Raw genomic sequence first — 20,037 nt, forward strand, 5'->3', positions numbered from 1 at the left:
AAGCAACTAGATTTCATTTTTAATGTGTGCCGTTGCACCTGCAGGAAAAAAATGACAATAAAGTTTGTCTATCTATCTATCTATCTATCTATCTATCTATCTATCTATCTATCTATCTATCTATCTATCTATCTATCTATCTATCTATCTATCTATCTATCTATCTATCTATCTATCTATCTATCTATCTGGTTGTGAGAATCACCTATGTTGGTTTAGAAGACTGGGAGTTTTTGCTCCAAATGATTTCAAAGGCAGCCTGTTGTGGTTACTTGTTTCAAACTGTCTTCTAGCATCTTCCTTATCCAAGTATTGAAACGTGGGACTTTTGTTCTGTTAACTTCTTTGCCCTCAGCTTTCTAAACTGGAAGTGGGCAACTTGGAGAACTAGGACCACACAGGGTCCTGCATTAAAAATTCTCTGCAATGGGATTCTGAAGGTGCCCTCTGCTGCCATCGTGTGGTCATGTGGGGCCTTGTAGTCTCTATCTGGCAATCCTGGCTATATATACTAACTAGGCATTTTTTGAAATGGTTTACTATCCTCGGATTTCTGAGGTTTTTCTAAGTCTGAGCTGTGATTTGCCAGATAGCCTGGGAAAGATCAGCTGTTCAGGAAGTATTAATCTGAAGTTCCGTTAGACACTGACCGTTATAATCCTTTTGATGATGATGATGATGATGATGATGATAATAATAATAATAATAATAACAACAACAACAACAACAACAACAACAACAATAATAATAATAATAATAATAATAATAATAATAATAATAATAATAATAATAATAATAATAATAATAATAATAATAAACCAACCTTGGAGGTCATCTAGTCCAACCCCCTGCTCAGGCAGAAGACCTTTGTACCATTTCAGACAAATGGCTGTCCAGTCCCTTCTTAAAAACTTCCAGTGTGTGGACTTCAATTCCCAGAATTCCCCAGCCAGCCATGCTAGGGGTGGGGCCCTACACATCTTGAATACAATAACAATAATAGAGTTGGAAGGGACCTTGGAGGTCTTCTAGTCCAACCCCCTGCTCTAGCAGGAAACACTATATCATTTCAGACAAATAGCTGTCCAGTCTCTTCTTAAAAGTCTCCAGTGTTGGAGCATTCACAGCTTCTGGAGGCAGGTAGTTCCATTGGTTAATTTTCCCAACTGTCAGGAAGTTTCTCCTTAGTTCCAGGTTGCTTCTCTCCTTGATTAGTTTCCATCCGTTGCTTCTTGTCCTGCCTTCGGGCGCTTTGGAGAATAGCTTGACTCCCTCCTCTTTGGGGCCGCCTCTGAGATACTGGAATGCTGCTATCCTGTCACCCCTCCACATAGAAGGTCCCACTTCAATTTATGGCATATCCAGTCAGAAAAGAATCAAGAGGACTGAAGGATTTCTGTGGACTTGTATTGCTCCTCATCCCAACTCAATACAGATAGTCCCTGACTTATAACGGTTGCTTAGTTACAACAGCACTGAAAAAAGTGAGTTAGTATGGTTTTTCCCACTGTCACGGAATCCCCATAGATGTTTTTCACAGTGGAATCCTCTGCGAGTTGCAAAACCAAAGTGAATTTGTCGTGCGGGTGAGCTGCCCAGAGTTGCCTTGGATTGTGAGATGCACAACGTATAAATTTAATAAGTAATAATAAATAATAACAGCAACGTTCAAAAGCAATAGAGAAGGAGATATATAGTAGTTCTGGAGTTACAACTATTCAACTAGTGACTGTTCAAAGTTACAACAGCACTGGAAAAAAGGGACTTATAGCTGTTTTTCACACTTACGTCTGTTACGGCATCCCCATAGTACACGATCAAAATTTGGACACTTGGCAGCTGGCTCATATTTATGACGGTTGTAAGGTCCTGGGGTCATGTGATCACCTTTTGCGACCTGCTGACAAGCACAGACAATGGGGGAAGCCAGATTCACTTAACAACTGTGCTGCTAACTTAACAACTGTGGCAAAAAAGGTCATAAAATGAGGCAAAACTCACTTAACAGCTGTCTTGCTTAGCAACAGAAATTTTGAGTTCAATTGTAGTCATACGTTGAGGACTATGTGTATCACCTGGAAGATAGATATAGATGATAAATAGTTACATGATAGATAGATAGATAAATAGTAGATAGATAAATAGTAGATAGATAGATAGATAGATAGATAGATAGATAGATAGATAGATAGATAGATAGATATAGTAGATAGATGATAGAGATAGATAGAAGATAGAAGATAGATAGATGATACATAGATAGATAGATAGATAGATAGATAGATAGATAGATAGATAGATAGATAGGAGATAATACTGTAGGTAGAGGTAGAGGTAGAGAGATAGATAGAAGATGATAGAAGATAAGACAGATGACAGATATGACAGACAGATATCTCTGTCTATTAATAAAATGGAAACATAGATACGCAAATTATATTTAGCAAAACTTAAAATAGCTAAAAAGGGAAAAAAGAAAAAAACACTTTGGTTTCTAACATAATTTGTACAACTATTATGGTAATTTTACCTTATTTTGGACATTTAAGGCTAACCATTGGAACCTGGACTGGGATTGTATTTGCCCTCCTGTGTGAAGTTATTGTATGTATAGTAACCATTCTTGCTCACATTTTTAGCTAACATTTCTATATATACTGTTAGTTTTTCCATTGTTGCCTGTTCTTCAAGTTTACGTTCCCAACCGGATATTAACAGAATCTTTCTTCCAATGTTGAGCAAAATTTATTTTTGCTGCTAGAAGCATACATTGCATTAAATTATGTTTTTTGTTGATTTTTTTTTCTGAGATTTCACCTAAGAATATTTTGGTTTCTCTTTGGAGGGTATAATTTTTTTTTGCCTATCTTGGCTGCCATCATGGCCTTTTTGAAACCCCCCTGTAGATATCTTTGCCACTTAAGGTGGATTCTGCAAAAAATGCATGATTGACATGTTGCCCTCAGGAGTCATACAGAGTTGGCTTAAACAGGAACAGCATTTTTGAGCATCTTTGCTATTTCACAAGGATGTAAAATGATGTATTGGGAGAAAAAGGCCAGAAAATTTAAGCTGGTGGTCACAATTATGTGATCAAAATTTGGCTACTGTCTTATTTGTTTTGAACCCTTCCCAAGGACAATACTATAAATACTTTACCTGATCAAATGTAGCCTGGTGCATGGTGCAAATCAGATAAGATATGATAATATAATATAATATAATGTAATGTAATGTAATGTAATGTAATGTAATGTAATGTAATGTAATATAATATAATATAATAATATAATAATAATATAATATAATATAATATAATATAATATAATATAATATAATATAATATAATATAATATAATATAATATAATATAATATAATATAATATAATATAATATAATATAATAAATATAATATAATATAATAGAGTAAGTAGGAATATATGGAATGGGATGGGATGAGATGGGATGGGATGGGATGGAACGGAACAGAACAGAACAGAACGGAACAGAACAGAACAGAACAGAACAGAACAGAACAGAACAGAACAGAACAGAACAGAACAGAACAGAATAGAATAGAATAGAATAGAATAGAATAGAGGAGAATGGAGACGAAAGAACAGAATAGAATTCTTTATTGGCCACGTGTGACTGGACACACAAGGAATTTGTCGCTGTCGCATAAACGTTTAGTGTACATGTCAATGCTGCAAACATTGACATGCTTTGCACTGACAATATAAGAGGCAGCCTTTTGCTTTAACTGTTGGGTTTTGAATCACTAAAACGCAGGAGGAATGCTACCCAGATGTTTTGACAAGATAAAGGATGCTTCAGAAGGGAAGTGAAACTTTGTGTGTTAAATTAATTGGTAAATGTGATTCATGACGTGTAAATAAGGGAGGGAAATTCTGTATGATGTGAGGTCTCAAGGGGAGGAGAATCCAGATTCTGGCATCCATCCATGAGTGCTGATGCTTCGTTTCACTATTATAGACTTCAGATAAAACAATGCCTGAATCTTGTTTGAACTGTCTCATTAATCGGAACCATGACAGTTCATACAGACAACAAAGATCATAGTTGCAATCATTAATCATAAGCTACAACAAGTCAAAAATCATAGATACCAATAGAAGAAGGTAGTATGAAAGATGAGAAGGTGAGAAGGATAATAGCAAATCAACCCTACTACATGGGTAAATATCTTTAGGCCTAAGACAATGCTCTGGAAATTAGCTGTTCAGCGGAGTGATGGCACCGGGGTGGGGGTGGGGGGAACTATCTTTGTGTCTAATTGTTTTGGCATGCAATGAATGCCCAAAGTGGCATCCAGAGGGCAGAAGCTGAAACATTTTATGTCGAGGATGTGAAGGGTTTGTAGATATTTTCTCAGCCCCTTTTCTGGTTCATGCAGCGTACAGGTCCTCCATGGAAGGCAGGCTGGTTGCAACTGCTTTTTCTGCAGTTCTAGCTCTCCGTCGAAGTCTGTGCCTGTCCTGTTTGGTTGCTGTGCCAAATCAAACAATTGCTGAGGCACAAAGGACAGACTCAATCATTCCTCTACAGCAATAATTCTCTTTTCGTTCAGGTGACCCCATTCAAGAACCCAGTGCACCCCATTCTCTGAAGAAGGACATGGAAAACATGGGAAAAGGTAAAAAGGGTGTGGGGGGAGGTTTGTTATAAACAGATGCAAATCTCCAAGTGAGGCTGACTCTTGTTTTAGCGGAATATCAAGACAATTAAGGGTAATATGTGTTTTTTTATTCCCAACCATATTTTAAGCTTGACAAGCAACATATGAATAATACATGGGCCTTTTGTGTGGCTATAATTGAGATTAATGCATATGTATCAATCAATACACGACACTGGGCTATAATACTTTGAAATAATATATTGCATTGATTTGTATTCATAGATTTCTGCACAAAATCTATCCAAAGCTGCTCAAGGCAGGCTGCAGCCACCCTTAAGCTGCCAAAAATATTTTTCCCTTCATAATTGTGAACATTAGGGCTAAAGGTCCGTATGCTCACAAAATTCATTTTTCTTTCTTTTGTTCTTCTTCTTTTTTTATTGGGTCTAGAAGAGCTTCAGAAGGTCTTATTTGAACAGATCGACTGGCGCAGAAGGCTTGAGCAGGAATTCCAAGTGCTCAAAGGAACCACCTCATTCCCAGTTTTCAGTAAGATTTCGTCCTTTGGCTTTTAATTGGTTGGTCTTGAGACAATGCTGAACTACAAAACACCCAGAAGCTCCTGCCAACGAGGCTAGTAACGGGTTGATCAGACATAGGTCTTATAGCATCAGATGTCGGTCTAAACTCACCCTTTTGAGTGTTGCACTCACCTATCTAGGAGCGTCGGCACAAATGCCTATATTATTATTTTCAAAAGAGGATGCGCTCCAACACGCGATACACTATGGTAGCGAATGTGAACTGGAGAAAATCAAAATATAAAGCTCTGCAAATAGAAATAGAACAACCGTGGCAAAAAAAACAAAGATAGTAGGAAAAGCGATGGGTGCCTTGGGGGCCATCCCAAAGCATCTGGAACTCCATCAGCGTTGGGGGGAAAAAATCACCACGCTCGGTTAAAAAAGTCAGCTTGACTCAGAAAAGCATACGTTTTCCGACAATCCCTTTCCTACCAACAGACGTACATATCTCCCTATCCCAGGTGCTCGGGAAGGACTTGGTAGGTGGAGAAAAATGCCAAATCTAGTCTAAACCTCTGGCTGGGTGACAAACCATAATCAGTCAGGAACACGGGTTGTCCAGAGTATTAAAACATCCTCTTTGATATCACTGGAACTTCCAGCCAAGAATAACAGAGTTGGAAGGGACCTTGGAGGTCATCTAGTCCAACCCCTTGCTCAAGCAGGAGTCCCTACACCATTTCAGACCAAGGGCTGTCCATTTTTCTTAAAACCTTCTATGATGGAGCACCCACAACTGTTCTAACTGTCGGGAAATTTCTCCTTAGTTCCAGGTTGCTTCTCTCCTTGATGAGTTTCCCTCCGTTGCTTCTTGTCCTCCCTTCAGGGGCTTTGGAGAACAGCTTGACTCCCTCTTCTTTGGGGCAGCCCCTGAGATACTGGAAGGCTGCTATCCTGTCACCCCTCGTCCTTCCTTCTCTTCACGAAACTAGACATCCCCAATTCCCCTCAACTGTTCTTCCTATATTTTAAGCCTCCAGTGTTCCTAATCTTCTTTGTTGCTCTTCGCTGCACTTTTTCCAGAGTCTCAATATCTTTTTGGGAAGAGCGGAAGGTAAAATGAGGACCCAGATTGTTGGGGGCAATTAAGCTGACTTTGTAATAATGCCGCTTGGGTGTGTGTGTGTGAAAGCCCTAATAAGCAGGCATATACATAGAATGAAGGCTACTGCTAAGCTTGTAAGCCGCCCTGAGTCTTCGGAGAAGGGCGGGATATAAATGGAATTAAAATTAAAAATAAAAAATAAATATAATAAGGTAACTTTTTTTTGTTCTTGATTAGAAGTATCTTCTCCCCAGCTTAAGTGAAACACAAACAGAAGCTCTGTTCCCCACCACATTGTCGCAGAAGAAAAGTTCTGATGCTCAATCTCTGCCTAACCAGGATCTCCCCCTGGTTAATGGGGTAGAGCTACTGACTCTTTTATGACTCGTGGACTTCAACTCCCAGAATTCCTGAGCCAGCCTGGCTCAGCTTGGAAACCTCTCCCTTTCCCCTCAGCATGGCTGGCTCAGGAATTCTGGGAGTTGAAGTCCACGAGTCATAAAAGAGCCAAGGTTGCCTACCCCTGAGCTACGCAGATACAACACGCCTCCCACAAGCTTTTGACTCGTTGTCAAGGGAGGAAACATTTATTATCAGAAACCCAAGGACACAAAGAAAGGAGAGGACAATGGATCATCTGAAAAAAACAACCAAGGAACTAATTTATAGGCTCCCATTTGCTGAAGTCAAGAGCCTTAAAGAGACAATGCACCACATAGGTCAACCCAAAGAAACATTTTTTTAAAAAAAAAGGCGAGATACACCAGGTTGTTGTAAAGGTTAGGACGAGGAATGCATGTTAACCACATGCATTGAAGACAGTATACCAAATCTTTATAGAGATGGTTGTACACATACATGCCTGCCATATGGTCTCCTTCCAAGGAAAGGAATGTGATGCGCGGCGCAGAACAGAAGAAGAGAGAGCCAAAGAAAGTTAAGACATGAAAAAGGAAATAAAACTTTTTTCACCCCCAGACATGAGCATTCATTGTATTTCTCCGTAGCTTCCTATTCTTGCAAAACCATCCTAGATCCATCCACAATAGTGGTGTCCAGCCTTGGCCACTTTAAGACTTGTGGGTTTCAACTCCCAGAATTCCCCAGCCAACATGGGTGTCTGGGGAATTCTGGGAGTTGAAGTCCACAAGGCTCTGAGGTGCCAAAGTTGGACACCCCTGATCTACCACTTCATGCATTGCTTTTTGTCCTTTAATCTTCTCGTCTTTCTCTTTCTTGAGTATCTCCTCAACCCCATCTTAGCGTGATTTTTCTCCATCTTCTTTTCAACTCTTTCGCTCTTCCTTCGTGCAATTGTGCTGCAATTCAACCTTAATTGTATTTTAATGAAGAGAAGGACTAGGGGTGACAGGATAGCAGTGCTCCAATATCTCAGGGGCTGCCCCAAAGAAGAGGGAGCCAAGCTCTTCCCCAAAGCCCCTGAAGGCAGGACAAGAAGCAATGGAGGGAAACTAGTCAAGGAGAGAAGCAACCTAGAACTAAAGGAGAAACTTCCTGACAGGACAATTAACCAGTGGAACAACCTGCCTCCAGAAGCTGTGAATGCTCCAACACTGGAAGTCTTTAAGAAGAGACTGGACAGCCATTTGTCTGAAATGATATAGGGCAGGCATGTCAAGCATGTCATGTCACATCGCGAGTTTGACATGCCTGGTATAGGGTCTGCTGCTTGACTGGGGTGGGGGGGGGGTGGGTGTGGACTAGAGAAGACCTCCAAGGTCCCTTCCATCTCTATTCTATTCTATTCTATTCTAATTCCATTCTACTCTACTCTACTCTACCCTATTCTATTCTGCATTCTGCATTTTGCATTCTATTCTATTCTATCCTATCCTATCCTATCCTATCCTATCCTATCCTATCCTATCCTATCCTATCCTATCCTATTCTATTCTACTCTACTCTACTCTACTCTACTCACGGTTGTTAAGTGAATCACTTCTGTTGTTAAGTGAATCAGGTGGTCGTTAAGTGAGTCTGGCTCCCCCCCTTGACTTTGCTTGTTGGAAGCTCCATAGGAAGGTTGCAAATGACCATCCCAGAACCCGGGATGTTGCATCCATCATGAACTGTTATTTAAATTTAGTAGCTGGAGCTGTTAAATTTGTGAGTTGTGCGGTGAGCTTGTGCAGTGAGCCAAGACACACAGTTATAGTTGGTTGATTGGTGAGTGCTGGCCCCTGCGTGAGTCAATCTCCGCTGTGATTGGTTGCTGAGGGTATGGAGGGGCAGGTTCCCCTTTTCCCCGCCTTTTTCTTCTGTGTCCTCTGTGGGCTCTGTGGTTTACCTCAGGATTGACCTCAGGATGCTCCCATTTGCCTGACTATCCAGTTTGATGTAAAATTTATTTCTTTATACAAAAACGGCATGTTCACCTCAGCCTCTCTAACTCCATTCGGCTACCTGCTGCGCAATTCCCTGACATAAATACATTTGGGTTGCCAAGCAGCCAAATTTTGATTTTGTGACTGTGAGGATGCTACAACAATCATAAATCTGAGAACTGGTCATAAGACACTTTTTGTAACAGTGGTCATTAAACAAATGGGTGTAACTGGAGGACTATCTATCTGTACCATTGAGGTACCACCTTCTAGCAATCACATAGATAGTTCATCTCCATAAAGGTTTATCCTTAACCTATTCCTCCAAGTCTTCCAATGGTGCCTTCCTCACCTCTGTAATTGAGTTCATCCACCTCACTGTTGGTCCTTCTCTTCTTCTCCTTCCTTCCACCTTTCCTAGCAGTAGAGCCTTCTCTAGATAACTAGGCCTTCACATAATGTGGTTCAAAAGAGGATAATTTGAACCTGGCTAAATGTCTACGGAGATTCTCAGTCATCCAAATCATAGTTGTCCCCACAGTGCTTTTTCAAAAGACAGCTGGACTTTGTTCCTCCCTGAAGACATTTCGCTCCTCATCCAAGAAGCTTCTTCAGTTCTGAGGAACCATTCTGAAGAACTGAAGAAGCTTCTTGGATGAGAAGCGAAACGTCTTCAAGGAAAAACAAAGTCCAGTTGCCTTTCGAAAAAGCACCTTTGAGATGGCTTGAGCTTGGCTGTTTATGCCTTGAGTGAGAACTCTGGCTTGACAGGGGATTATCAAATTATATTTATAATGCGTGGAGAGTAAGATCCATAAAAAGCAATTTTAAAAAAAAGTTCTTTCACATATCTGCTCTCTCCAACTTTGATCAGGCTACCAAATCAACTGCAGACATCTGGATAAACTATCAGAACAAAGCTAGAAATGGTATCTCATAATCAACTTGAATTTTGAAGCCCACATCTGGTAGCTTTAGATGTGGTGCCAATTATTATAATTATAAGTCCCGCTACTCCCAAACTGACAAAGCTACAAACGTAAAACAGGCAAGTCTTCACTTATCGACTGCTCGTTCAGCCACCGATCCAAAATTGTGAAGGTGCTGAACAAGTGGGACTTACGAGTGGTCCTCAAACTTGCAGCCCATTGGGGTACCCCTGTGTTCACGTGATCGCGAACCACATTATTGGCAACCGGCTCACATGTACAATGGTTGTGGCTTCCCTTGATCTTGTGATTGTCATTTGTCATCTCTCCTCCTGGCTTCCAACAAGCAATGGGGAAGCCAGCAGGAAAGGTTGCAAGTCACTCAAATAAGTCTTTCCCACATAGTAACAACCACCCCGGGCCTAAAGTTGTTCACCATACCACTGCCGCCATTGTGCACCTTCCCCCACTCAGTAGCAGTTACTTACCTCCCTGTGGAACGGCTTGTGAACTGGGACTTATGACTTCCTCTGGCTTCCCCAGTGACTTTGCTTGCTAGAAGCTGGCAGAAAGTTGCAAGGAGGGACTTTGTTTAATGAAGCACGATTGTCGCTTAACAAGGGCAATGGGGAGCGCCTGGATTGCCATTGCTAAGCAATGCAGTCATGGGACATCACGCTTTACAACCACACTGCCTAGTGACCGAAAACCCGCTCCCAATTACCGTCATTAACTGAGGACCACTCGTATGTAGACCAAGGATAATTGCTTAAATGCTTCGTTTCGCGTAAGGTAACACCTCTGCAGAATCAGGTCTGCTTTTTTTTCAGTAACCAATTTTATTTTATTTTTTCCAGTGCAAAATTACCGGAGAGTAACAAACTGCAGCTTTTAGGGGGGGGGGGATTGAATTGGCAGGGATTAACAAGAAAACAATTCATGTACTTTTTTCTTTTTTTCTCTTTTGTCCTTTTTTTTGCGCAGATAATTTTCAAGATCAGATGAAGCGGGAGTTGGCCTACAGAGAAGAAATGGTTCAGCAATTACAAATTGTAAGATATTCTCCTCTGCTGAGTGGCTTTGGATTAAAAATGCACACATTCCGATAGCTCCAATAGGACAATTGTCTTTGAATATTTGCCCCGTCTGGAACAAAGGAATTTGGGATTTAGTTATTTATTTACTGCATTAGTGTTACTTTAATTATTTCCTGCCTTTGCGTTACTTCTGGCAACTGCCTGCCATTTTTCTTGGCCACCTTTGCTGAAGAAGTTTGCCATTGCCTGGTTTTTTAGGGCTGAGAAAGAGAGACTGGCTCCAAATCATTCAGCTGGCTTCGTGCATAAAGTGGGACTAGAACTTATGGTCTTCTAATTTCTAAGCTGGTGCCTAAACCACTACAATTAACCCTGGACTTGATGGCCTTAACACAGTCTAGAATTTCCATTGTACATCATGATAGTTATAAGCAGTGGTGGGATTCAGCCGGTTCGCACCGGTTCAGCAGAACCGGTAGCTAATTTTTTGTTGCCCTCACAGAGAACAACCGGTTCTCTGCGCGGATGCCGCTTCCGGAAGTCCAGAACGGACTTCCGGAAGCGGCATCCACACAGAGAACTGTTTGTTCACATATTTGAATCCCACCACTGGGTGTAAGTCGAATCACTCATGTGACCAATCCAATTTTATAACCTTTTCATTGTGGTCGTTAAGCAAATGCAGCAGTTGTAAAACGAACGTAGCAGTTGTAAAGTGAGTCCGTATATTCTATGGGGATTTATTTTTTTTTTTGCAGAAACTTCCGGAAAATACTGGAAACTGGTAAAACATCAGTCTTCCTTTTATGAATCAAGACAGAGCTAGTTTGGTCTAGTCTGGTGATTAAAGCAGTTGGCTAAAAACCAGGTGACTGTGAGTTCTAGTTCCCCCTCAGGCATAAAAGCTGGATAGGAGACTTTGGGCCAATCACCAGGAGATGGTGAGTTCTAGTCCCGCCTTAGGCATGAAAGCCAGCTGGGTGACCTTGGGCCAATCACCAGGAGAGTGAGAGTTCTAGTCCCGCCTTAGCCATGAAAGCCAGCTGGGTGACCTTGGGCCAATCAACAGGAGACTGAGAGTTCTAGTGCCGCCTTAAGGCATGAAAGCCGGCTGGGTGACTTTGAGCCAATCACCAGGAGAGGGTGAGTTCTAGTCCCGCCTTAGGCATGAAAGCCAGCTGGGTGACCTTGGGCCAATCACCAGGAGAGTGAGAGTTCTAGTCCCGCCTTAAGGCATGAAAGCCAGCTGGGCGACCTTGGGCCAATCAACAGGAGACTGAGAGTTCTAGTCCCGCCTTAGCCATAAAAGCCAGCTGGATGACTTTGGGCCAATCACCAGGAGACGGTGAGTTCTAGTCCCACCTTAGACATTAAAGCCAGCTGGATGACTTTGGGCCAATCACCAGGAGACGGTGAGTTCTAGTCCCACCTTAGGCATGAAAGCTGGTTGGGTGACTTTGGGGCCAGTCACTCTCTCTCGGCCCATCCCAACTCACAGGGTTGTTGTTATGAGGAAAATAGGAGGAGGAAGGAGTATTAGGTGTGTTCGCCACCACGAGTAACCCATCAAAGTAATAAAGATGGGATTTAAAAATCTGAAATAAATAAACGTTGGCAGAGGATCCTGTTTGTCTGACTGTCAACAAGAGTTTCAGCTGATGGTCTGATCAGCTTATGGTCAAAGATCCAGAAACTAGCTGTGCTTGCTTTCTCCTACTCACCATACATACATTTAAATCAAATCAAATTTAGAATGGAGCTGGAAGGGACCTTGGAGGTCTTCTAGTCCAACCCTGCTTGAGCATGAACCCCCCCCCCATTACACCGGTTGAGCAAATTGTGGTGGGAACAGAGTCAGCTGGCTGTAGAAATGTAGAAGAGTGACTGCTCTTTATTTCCTCTCGGATCTAGCGGGAAAGAAGGAAGTCTGTCACAACTGTCACTCGTCTGAGATGGTACAGGTTCTTCTGCTTAAGCAGGGGGCTAGACTAGAAGACCTCCAAGGTCCCTTCCTGCTCTATTCTAGTTTAACCCCCCCTGCAGATATCATCTGGCAACAAAAAATTGGGAACTCAGATGCGCTGCTGCCATCTAGTGGCTGTGCAGAGCCTTGCAGCCTAGATCTGGTTGCTGTGGTGGTGGTGTGTGTAGAGTGGGATGGTATTTTTGTAGCTTTTATGATGCGGACTTTAACTCCCAGATGTGTTAACCCAGATGTGGACTTCAATTCCCAGAGTTCCCCAGCCGGCATTTCCTGGGAGTTGAAGTCCACATTCCTTAAACTTGCTGAGGTGGAGAAACAGTGATATAGTGTGTTATCCGAACTTTGAGATTTGACAGACGGGAAGAGGATCACAAATCCTCTTTAAGCTGATTTGTGAGGGGTGGGGAGAGGAAACGCTTTGCAGTGAAAAGGTTCTTGATACCTTCCAGAACCATCTAAAAGTTAAAATGTGAAGTACTCTATTGTACTACAAGGGTGAGCATCTATGGCCCCTTTACGCAATGCGGACTTCAACTCCCAGAATTCCTGATTCACCGTGGTACCCAACTACCCTCTTGGTAGACGGGACCAAAAAAAAAATGCAGATTGATTTATTTTCTGCGCCTCAGCAAATTGAAGAAATTGGGACTTCAACTCCCAGAATTCCTGAGCCAGCATGATTGGCTCAGGAATTCTGGGAGCTGAAGTCCACAGGTGGTAAAGGTGCCCACAATATTCAATGACATTTGCTCCCTGCGGTTTTTACTTTAGTGAAGGGTAATTTTCTACAGGACCATCCCTTTCGTTCAATTAAATATTTACTCATTTCAAATGAAATATGTACACATTACTCTTATCCACATCAGTCTTATGGTCTACATCAAGGGTCTTCAAACTTAGCCCTTTTATGACTGGTGGACTTCAACTCCCAGAATTCCTCAGCCAGTGTGCCTGGCTGAGGAATTCTGGGAGTTGAAGTCCACCAGTCATAAAAGGGCCAGGTTTGAAGAGCCCTGGTCTACCTAATAGGTAAGATTGCCTCCCTAACAGGATTTTTAGAAGCAAACATCTATTCTGTGCTTTAAAGTGCCTTTTTGGATATCTCTTCACTAACTCATTACTGCTGAGTGAGCTGTTCCTCTGTTTTCTTTCAGATCCCCTATGCAGCAAGCTTGATCAGGAAAGAAAAACTTGGCACACACCTCAGCAAAAGCTAAAAGGTGAGCTCGTTACAATGGAATGGAATAGAATAGAATAAATGGAATGGAATGGAATGGAATGGAATGGAATGGAATGGAATGGAATGGAATGGAATGGAATAGAATAGAATAGAATAGAATAGAATAGAATAGAATAAATGGAAAGGAACAGAACAGAACAGAACAGAACAGAACAGAACAGAACAGAATAGAATAGAATAGAATAGAATAGAATAGATATTGGAGAATAGAATAGAATGGAATAAATGGAACGGAACGGAACGGAACAGAAAATAGAACAGAACAGAACAGAACAGAACAGAATAGAATAGAATAGAATAAATGGAATGGAACAGAACAGAACAGAACAGAACAGAACAGAACAGAACAGAACAGAACAGAACAGAATAGAATAGAATAGAATAGAATAGAATAGAATAGAATAGAATAGAATAGATATTGGAGAATAGAATAGAATGGAATAAATGGAACGGAACAGAACGGAACAGAAAACAGAACAGAACAGAACAGAACAGAACAGAACAGAATAGAATAGAATAGAATAGAATAGAATAGAACAGAATTACAAATAGAATAGAATAGAATAATAGAACAGAATTAGAATTAGAATTAGAATTAGAATTAGAATTAGAATTAGAATTGGAATTGGAATTGGAATTGGAATTGGAATCGAATAGAGAATAGAGAATAGAGAATAGAGAATAGAGAATAGAGAATAGAGAATAGAGAATAGAGAATAGAGAATAGAGAATAGAGAATAGAGCAGGCGTTCCCAACCCCCAGTCTGTGGATCGCTACCAAGCCATGGCATGCCAGCAACCCATCCAGACAAACAAGCAAAGCCCCATCCACGAGATGCAGGCAGCACACAAAACCACACACACTCCGGTCTGTGGAAAAACCTCTCTCCACAGAACCGGTCCCTGGTGCCCAAAAGGTTGGGGACTTCTGGAATAGAAAATAGAGAATAGAGAACAGAATAGAATTACTGAATATACCATTCTGGACAAATGGTTGCCCAACCTTTTCTTAAAAACCTCCAGTGATGGAGCACCTACAATTTTTGAAGACATCCCATTCCACTGGTTAATTTGTTCTAACTGTCAGGAAGTTTCTCCTTAGTATTCCAGGTTGCATCTCTCCTTGATTAGTTTCCATCTGTTGCTTCTTGTCCTGCCTTCAGGGGCTTTGGAGAATAGCTTGAACCCCCACACACACACACTCCTTCTTTGTAACAGTCTTTTAGATATTGCAACACTGCTATCCTGTCCCACCCACCCCCAGTCCTTCTCTTTGTTAGACTAGACCAGGGGTCAGCAAACTGAAACAGTGAAAGAGCCACTCGGAACCAGTTCCCTCACAAAAGGAAAAACTGGGAGCCGCAAAAAATGTGTGCACATGTGTGTACATGCGTGCATGCGCAGAACAGGGTTTGACTGAAGAGCCAAGGAGAGATATGCACCTACCCTGCATATTTGAATTGATTGGTTGAACTTTTTTAGTCCCATATTTTTTTTTTGGACTAAACATGGCAGAGTACTGGGAGCCGCATGCGGCTCCGGAGCCGCGGGTTGCAGACCTGTGGACTAGACATATCCAGCTCCTGCAACTGTTCATTATACGTCGTATCTGGTCACTCCCTAGACAGAAGCTTCCCCCTTTTTCCCAAGTTCATCCCCACAATGGCATGGGGGAATTTCAATCCGTAAGATCATTAAAAGTTGAAAATTCTCTCTTAGTATTTCCTGATTACTGGAATATGATGATGGACATTTTACAAAGCCTGGTGTACCAAAACTTTTAACTTGACAGAAGGAAGAACTGGCGTCTTAACAAACTCATTTCAAAATGCTTTTGGCCTGGATGAGTGCGTCTCCAATGACCTCGTTCAGCATTGTTTTTAAGTGGATTCCAGGAAAAAAATTCGCTTCAGACGTCAGCACGACCGTATTTCCTTCTTATTGCCCACAATGTGGGACAGCAAAGAATGAGGTGGGGTGGGGTGGGGGAATAAATCCACTCCTTTGAGGGGCCCTGCCGAACAGTCACCATGAAACCCATCGCTCTTCTGCCCGAGAGCTGAAATTAAAAGCACTGTCACAATTCTGCCAGTTCCAACCCCTCAATCTCTCCAGAAACGTTTGGATTTGACCTGCGGTCATTTGATGTCCTGCTGACTCAGAAATGCTGAGAACGAATAGCAAAGGAAGCTACTCACTCACTGCCCTGTCCCTGGAGTTTGAAAAGAACAGCCCTTCGCTAAAGGTTTTGTCAGGACAGATTTGACTCTTGATGATGTACTTTGGACATAGCCCTGAATCTTTCATGGCTGTAATATGGAATTAGCTGCCGTTGCCACCTTCTCAAGTTCTGCTTAACCCACCTAATCTATAGCTTTAAGATCTTCTGGCAGCCTCATGTCTAATTACTACTACTACTACTACTACTACTACTACTACTACTACTACTACTACTATAATAATAATAATAATAATAATAATAATAATAATAATAATAATAATAATAAAAAATATCTTTTATTCATTAAACATGAACCTCAGTCAACTGAACATTCAAATTGACTGGCACTGATGGTTGACACGGGTTGCTGCCAGCATTCTAGGTATCAATGAATAAAAAAATATATTATTATTATTATTATTATTATTATTATTATTATTATTATTATTATTATTATTATTATTATTATTATTATTATTAATAATGTGGCCTGACTAGGAACTGCTTCCATGCTGAGACCTGTAATACCATCAATTCAAACGTGCACATCTGCGTATCCCAGGTAGACAAAAATGCCAAATCCAGTCTGAACATCTGGCTGACTGTGTGATGAATAAAATAACAATAACAATAATAATAATACAGCTGAAAGGGAGCTTGGAGGTCTTCTAGTCCTACCCCCTGCTCAGGCAGGAAACCATATACCATTTCAGACAAATGGCTGTCCAGTCTTTTGATATAATCCCACTTAGTGTATAATCCCATTTGGAATACTGCATCCAGTTATAAAGAATAGAATAGAATAGAATAGAATAGAATAGAATAGAATAGAATAGAATAGAATAGAATAGAATAGAATAGAATAGAATAGAATAGAATAGAATAGAATAGAATAGAATAGAATAGAATAGAATAGAATAGAATAGAACTGGAAGGGACCTTGGAGGTCTTCTAGTCCAGCCCCCTGCTCAAGCAGGAGAACCTATACCATTTCAGACAAATGGCTGTCCAGTCTCTTCTTAAAAACGTCTAGGGATGAAGCACCCACGATTTCTGAAGGCAAAGCTGTTCCACTGGTTAATTGTCCTCACTGTCAGGAGGTTTCCCCTTAATTCCAGGTTTTGGTCAGTATGATATAAAAAAGATCTTTCCGACTCTAGAAAGAGTGCAGAGAAGAGCAACAAAGATGATTAGGGGACTGGAGGCTACAATGTGCAGTGAACAGGAACTGGGTAAGTCTAGTCTAACAAAGAGAAGGACGATGGGTAACATGATAGCAACTCTTCCAGTATCTCAGGGGCTGCCCCAAAGAAGAGGGAGTCAAGCTATTCTCCAAAGCCCCTGAAGAAGGCAGGAGAAGAAGCAACGGAGGGAAACCCATCAAGGAGAGAAGCCACCTGGAACTAAGGAGAAATTCCCTGACAGTGAGGACAATTAACCAGTGGAACTCCTTGCCTCCAGAAGCTGTGAATGCTCCAACACTGGAGGTTTTCAAGAAGAGACTAGACAGCTATTTGCTATGGGGTCTCCTTCCTGAGCAGAAGGCTTCCCAGGCCTCTTCCACCTCCGTTATTCTGTAGTCAGTTTTTGGAGAGCAGTCAAGGTTAGCTGGACTTTAGCTGCATCGTGAGCTCCGTTTGGTGGGCGCAAGGTTTCCTAATGCTTCCTTTTCTCTGTCCCTCTCCCAGGACCACCAGACCCTCTTGTAAGATACTGCTCGTCGCTCTGAGTTTGGACGTTACCTAAAGGCTGAAAACGGGAGGACCTTGGGCATTTCGGAAAAAACAATATGGATTTTTTTTAAAAAACGGCTCTTCTAACGACGAGGCCTCAAAGCTTGATGGACCAACCCCCAGGCGCTGGCGAGCAGCAGCCCCTTGTTAATTTAAGAACCAAAAGAGGAATTAAAACAATGGACGAACCTGGCAAGACGTCTTGCCTCTTTTCTTTGATGGTACCAAAGTTTGGTTGGGTGACTTTAGGAGGACTCCGGGGTGCGGTTGGAACTGCGAAAAAGCGGTGGCCATCCGGGTTGACCCACAAGGCCTAGGATCTCCTGGTGCTTACGATTCCAACGCTACGGGACACATTTGGGATGCTCGCCCTTCTTCTCCTTCGGCAGAACAATTCTTCTACAGAATGAGGTCTACAAGCAGGCATGGGGGGACGTATTGATGGAAACGCCATTAGCCACATCGGGCTCTTTCTGAAAGGAGACGGCAAAAACTCAAAAAAAAAGGCTCCTCCTTTTTTTCCCCCAAATTCTCCTCCCCCCCCCCTCCCGGTACTTTGCTTGCTGTACAAACGAAGGTGATCATTCTTCCGGAAATATTTTACAATGTACGATGGAGTGTAATTTAAATAAATAAATAAATAAATAAATAAATAAATATAACATAACCACTCGGACTAAAAAACGACAAAAAAAAAACGCAAAAAGAAAAGAAAGGTATTTAACACTGTTGTAGTTTCTTTAACATTCATGTGGATTAAAACAAAGTCTATAATAAAAAGTGAAAAGTACGCGAGGCGGCTCCTTTCTCGGGCTCGCTTGATACAGCTTCTTTCCTTCTCTTTGCGTGTCGCAAACGAAAACAGGACGGTGTGTTGTTGTTGTTTTTCTGCTTAAAAATGTCTTCGTGGCTACTTTTGTGGCTACTTTTGTGGCCGGAGCAGATTTAAACTCGTGGAAGGAATCTAGAAATAGAGGCAGAGAATAAAACAAGAAGGCCGGCCTCCTAATAATAATAATAATAATAATAATAATAATAATAATAATAATAATAATAATAATAATAATAATAATAATAATAATAATAAAGTTGGAAAGGATGTTGGAGGTCATCTAGTCCACTCCCCTCCTCCCTCTCCCTCCCTCTCCTTCTCTCTCTTTTCCTAAAAGATTCAAGAAGGAGAAATGTCTACGAAGATTCTCAATCATCCAGATCACGGTTGTCCGAAAGGTGCTTTTTCAAGAGGCAACTGGACTTTTTTTTCCTTGAGGATGTTTCTCTTCTCATCCAAGAAGCTTCCTCAGTTCTTCACTTCCTTTAGAACTGAAGCAGCTTCTTGGATGGAAACCAGTCAAGGAGGGAAGCAACCTAGAACCACGGAGAAACTTCCTGACAGTGAGAACAATTAACCAGTCAAAACCACCTGCCTCCAGAAGCTGTAAATGCTCCAACACTGGAAGTTATTAAGAAGAGGTTGGACAACTATTTGTCCGGAATGGTATAGGGTTTCCTGCCTGAGCAGGGGGTTGGACTAGATGACCTCCAAGGTCCCTCCCAACTCTTTTATTCTGTTATCTATCGTGGGCTATCACCAGGGCTGTTTCTGGAATCTTAAGTAATTTCAAACATACAGTTTTAATTCAATGCCCACTGGACTCTTCTCCCTGCTTTTCATCCAAGTTCATGCTTCTTTGTGTAAGCAACTCGTGGCTAATGGATTCTCCTCTCCCATGAATCCCTTTTAACTTAAAGATGTCACTTCAAAGAGAAAAGCATTCAAAGGGTCCCGTGCATAACACAAAGCAGTGACACTCTGACATCAAGGAAAATGTCGCAGATGGTTGATTAACATATTTATTAAAGGTGTGTTGTCGGGATGCTCCCTCTGTAATTCCACACCTCGTTTATAATCCGGAATGAGGGTCAGGGCATAAATGCTATAAGAAAGCCATTATATTAACACCCTGATGTCAAACCAAAATGCTTTGGGATGGATTTACAGGAAAGCAAGGCCTTTAAATCCCGTGGCTTTGAGGGGGGGGGCTAAAAAAGCAATCAGCCTCTGAAATTATTCACTGTAATGGTTTATGGGAATTTTGTTGTGGCATACATTACTTTTTTCCCCCCAATAAGTAAATATAACACAATAAATGGATGGATGGATAAAAATAGGCCTCCTTGTGCAGATAGAAAAATAGTTCATTTCCACATTAGGGACTTAGAGGGTCATTCAGAGACATCCAAGGATCATTCCCCCTAAGACAATGGCAATAAAAC

At 41.5% G+C, this 20,037-nt stretch overlaps 1 protein-coding gene and 1 long non-coding RNA gene across 2 annotated transcripts in view; one reads left to right on the forward strand and one right to left on the reverse strand.

Moving 5' to 3' along the window:
• Positions 1–13,783, forward strand: part of SKOR2 (SKI family transcriptional corepressor 2) — a gene marked incomplete at both ends in the record, with an annotated part of 36,025 nt that extends 22,242 nt beyond the window's left edge. The window contains 4 exons of the mRNA XM_081319246.1: positions 4,592–4,657; positions 5,093–5,191; positions 10,530–10,597; positions 13,721–13,783. Of these exons, the coding sequence (XP_081175372.1) occupies positions 4,592–4,657; positions 5,093–5,191; positions 10,530–10,597; positions 13,721–13,783 (296 nt within the window). The remainder of the gene's footprint in view (positions 1–4,591; positions 4,658–5,092; positions 5,192–10,529; positions 10,598–13,720) is intronic.
• LOC308663138 overlaps positions 1–20,037 on the reverse strand; it is an 861,733-nt gene that overhangs the window by 161,255 nt on the left and 680,441 nt on the right. The window lies entirely within an intron of this gene.

This window comes from Vipera berus, assembly GCF_964194415.1.
Source record: "Vipera berus genome assembly, chromosome: 2".
Taxonomy (NCBI): domain Eukaryota; kingdom Metazoa; phylum Chordata; class Lepidosauria; order Squamata; family Viperidae; genus Vipera; species Vipera berus.